General features: G+C 42.5%; 1 protein-coding gene across 1 annotated transcript; it reads left to right on the forward strand.

Moving 5' to 3' along the window:
• Positions 1-510: 510 nt before the first annotated feature.
• LOC143385693 (vomeronasal type-1 receptor 94-like) lies at positions 511-1464 on the forward strand. The gene has a single exon (XM_076841259.2). It carries the CDS (start codon positions 511-513, stop codon positions 1462-1464), a length of 954 nt encoding a protein of 317 aa, XP_076697374.2.
• Positions 1465-4559: the final 3095 nt, after the last annotated feature.

Consider the following 4559-nt stretch of genomic DNA (forward strand, 5'->3'; position numbering starts at 1 on the left):
GTACCACAGCACCTGGCTGAAAATTCTTAATGTACAAAAAAACTGAAGAATCAATATGTATGCCGCTGTGGAGGTCCCAGTAAGATTGGAAGGTGTTGAGATAAGGTGGTGCGTGGAGATGTGTTCTCCAGAGTGTCAATAGAACCTAGTTTTATTTTTTTTTAAATTTTTTGCTGGGGGCTGCTTGGTGGGTAAGTGTACCAGCACCAAGTTACACCTGGACCTTTTGACTTTGTATTTTGAAACAGGGTCTCACTAAGACGTCCAGACTGGCTTCATTCTTGTGATCCTCCTGCCTCAGCATCTTGGGTCACTGGGATTTCAGGTGGACACCACTGTGCCCCACACCAGAACTGAGTTTTCATGTGGAATAAAAATACAGTTGGACGAATCTTCTTTTTTCTTCATGGAAGTGGTGTTCATTTGAGATTGATGAAGGAGGTCAGATTTGCCAAAAAAAAATATATTTGTGTGTTACTCTGGTCACCATATTTTTCTTTCCCCCGTAAGATGAACAAAGCTAATAGACTGTACAGTAATATTCACATAAGAAACACCGTGTACACCGTGACTGGCGTTGGGGTCATGGCCAACGCCCTTCTTCTTCTCATCCACATCTCCTTGCACATTACTGGGCACAGACCTAAGCCCAGTGACCTGCCCATTGGTCTCCTGGCCCTGATCCACCTGGTAATTCTGCTCATCAATGGTTTCATAGCTTCGGACATTTTTATACCTCAGGGGGGCAGGTGGGATGACCTGACCTGTAAATTGCTCATCTACCTGTACAGGTTGATGAGGGGCTTCTCCATCTGTGCCACCTGCCTGCTGAGTGTCCTCCAAGCCATCACCCTCAGCCCCAGGAGCTCCTGCTTGGCAAAGTTCAAACATAAATCCTCATGTCACAACCTGTGTTTCCTTCTCTTCCTGTGGGTCATCTACTCATCCTTCAGTAGTCACCTCTTCATCTCCATTGCTGCTACCCCCAATTGGACCTCAGACAACTTTATGTATGTCACAGAATCCTGCTCCTTCATTCCCATGACCTTCTTCCTCCGGCACAGCTTGTCCATCCTGCTGACCTTCAGGGAAGCCTCCTTTATAGGAATCATGGCCCTCTCCAGTGGATACATGGTGGCTCTCCTGTGCAGGCACCAGAGGCAGTCCCGGCATCTCCACAGCACCAGCCTGTCTCCAGTATCATCCCCAGAACTGAGGGCCACCCAGACAATCTTCCTGCTCATGAGTTGCTTCATGGTCATGTCCATCTTGGACAGCGTTGTCTCCTATGCAAGAATCACACTGAAAGATGATCCAGTATTTTACTGTATCCAGATCCTCGTGACCCATAGCTATGCCTCGTTCAGCCCTTTGGTGTTTATTTGTACTGAAAAACGTATAATTAGTATTTTCAGATATATGTGGAAAAAGACAGTAAACGTTTCAGTAGCCAGTGGTGGATAAGTTCTGTTAAGGTGAGAAACTGCACTGAATTTGGAGTGATTTATCATGACAGAGTGCGTAGTCTTTGGTTTAAATGCAATGCAAAGTCTCGCTCCCTCTGTTAAACCATCCACTTGGACATGTGTGGATGACAATTACATCAAAGAGAGCCAAACCATGTGCCTCTCTGAGATATTACAGGGATGTCATGTTTCTCACTGGATCCTTAATAGGGGCCTGTGTGTTGGATGTCACTTGTCATAACCTGGGTTATTTCAAACTCTTTTTAGATACACAACAGTTCCAATGCTTCTCGAATATTGCATTGTCTCCATTATCTGTATTTTTCCAACCTACACTTGTAAACATATTCTACCATGAAACCTCACATGATCCAGCACACACACAATACACACTCATAGGTGCCGACACACACGTTCTACATGCAGTTAGTCAAACAGTCATCTCCACATCACTGCTCCTAAAACCATGCTTTAAATATTCAAACATAGAAACAAATCAACACCTACAACCATAAGAATATGTAAACAATATGCAATGGCCTTAAAATGGAAGAATATTCTGGAACATGGGGCTGCATAGCTGAGTCCTCAAGTTCTACTCAGTGAAGCTGGTTTAGTCACAAAAGAATAAACATTGTATAAATGTACTTAAAGATGGTCGGAGTTGGAGTGGGCAGAGTGACAGAGCAGGAACACAAGGGCGTCCCAGAGACCAAGGCAGGGGGCAGTGGGGAGCTGTCCCTTGGTACGTGGAGAACCTCTATTCAGTTAGGAAGGGAGTGCTGTCGTGGGTGGTGGTGCAATAATGTGAATAGATTCAAGGCCACTTGACTGATTGCTGAAAAGTGGTCAGAATGTTTATGTTATATATATTTTATCCTCATAAACGTGTTTTTAATTATCAACTCAGTTGTGGAAAACATTCTTTGTGAAACTGTAAAGTAAGGGATAAGACTCTAAATGTGCCGCAGGGTCATTTGGTGAGCTTTGAAACATCAGAGCCGATTTGTCCCAGGGATGTGAAGATTGGTTTTGAGAAGCTCATTTCTGGTCTCAGCCTCTCCCAGGAGAGGTGTTCTCCATGCGGATACTGATAGGCACCACTGTGGGATGCTTAGCCTTCCAAAGATGTTCAGCATCGCAGTGGGTAGCTCCCATGTTGAGGTTTCCTGGGTGAGAGGTGCATGCGGTCAGAACACCAGGTTTAGATAGTGAGTCATACGTGGAAGTTTACCAATCATCACAGCAGTGCTGCAAAAATTATGCACTTGTCATATATTCTATTTAATTAGAAAAATTAGCCAAATATAAAATACTCTCAAATCAAAGGTCTTTATAAAAAATGTAAGTAGTAAAGGAAGCAAATAATATGAGATTAAACATTTTAAAAATCAGAAAGGAATATAGAAAAGAGTAGGAAGGGGTCCAAAGGATTACAGAACAAAACAAAGTGGCTGTTTAAGTTATTATGAATAGGTGTTAAGTCTGAACCAATGAAACTCCTCAATCAATTGATATTGGGTGGCTGAGATCACAATAACAGCAGCACAATCCTAGACTGCACATCAAGGTGTACCTGTATACCAGGACAAAAGGACCCAAGAGACATACAGAACATCCCAGGCAGAACACAGTACTCTGATGTGCTCGGAGCAGCGCACACAAGAGGACACACACCAGGTCACAAATAAGCCTCCTCAATCTTAAGGACACTGATATCCTGTCAAGTATATCAACAAGCACCATAGAGTGAAGATAAAATTAAAGACTGAAAACTGTCAATCCCAACTACATGGAAATGAAACAACACCATTTATCCAGTCACACATGGAGAACTCACAAGTGGAATCAGCAATTTCCTTGAGAAAAAAACGAGGATCAAAGTACCACCTAAGAGAACTTGGGGGTGCATCAGGAGGATGTATGTCGCAGAGACGTGAATCAACACGTTTCCTTTCACAACCAGATTGAAAAAGAGAACCCTAGACACACACAACCTCAGAACACTGAGGTTGGAAACTGGAACAAACAAGTATTGATGGAGAAGAGTGAATCAGTAACACAAGACACCCCACCTCTCCAAAAACAGCCCAGAGACACACAACTTCATGATGGAGGGCTACACATTGAACAATTAGCATCAAACCATCTTGATCTCCTCCAAATTCAACATGTTGAAAGCATCATCCATGGTGAAGGCCTGGGGTTTACCCATGGGACACAGGTGGCTCAGTACATGCGGATCAATTATAGGGACACCCAACAGCATACAAATTCCAAAGAAGGAGAGACACTGTCTCATGAGTGACATGTTCACATATGTATAAACACTAAAGATCCCACGGAATTCCTTTCAGGATTCTGAGAGGCATTCAGCAGAACACAAAGGCAACATCCCAAGAATTCTGTTTTGTTTCTTTACAATTGCCACAAAATATGTGGCAATTGCCACAATAAACCATTATAAAGAGCAAAATACCGAGGCATGAACTTGGCCAGGGAAAGAAAACACTTCTACCCAGAAAACTATAATGATGCGAGAAATTAAAGCAAACAGGAATCAGAGAAAACATGCATTGTATTCATGATGTGAGGAATCAATATCAAAATTATCCAAATCTCAGGAAGATATTTTACAGAAATAGGAAATGAGGTAGCTAAAATCCACATGCAACCCTACGAGACCCTGGATAGTTAGATCAACCCTGATAAACAACAAAGCTGATGGAACCACACCCAATTTTTTTAACATATTTTGAAGCTATAGTAATTAAAACAGTGTATTAGGGCTGGGGATGGATCTTGGAGATGTAGCACTTGCCTAGCATGCACAGGCCCTGGGGTTCATCACCAATACTTGAAAACCACACCTACATACAAAAGAAATAAAAAAGGAAGAAAGAAAAAAAATTATGGTATAGTGGGCATAATAGTGAACCTATAAACTAGTGGAACAGAACAGGGTGTCTTGGTAAACGTCCTCATACAACGTCATGGAGACATCCTTCAAAGCACTGCCATATATAGCCAATGTAGTATGAATCGTCTTGTCAACAGATATGTGTATGCAGAAGAAAAATGATGGACCCTTGT

The sequence above is a fragment of the Callospermophilus lateralis genome, chromosome 20 (genome assembly GCF_048772815.1).
Source record: "Callospermophilus lateralis isolate mCalLat2 chromosome 20, mCalLat2.hap1, whole genome shotgun sequence".
Classification (NCBI taxonomy): Eukaryota; Metazoa; Chordata; class Mammalia; order Rodentia; family Sciuridae; genus Callospermophilus; species Callospermophilus lateralis.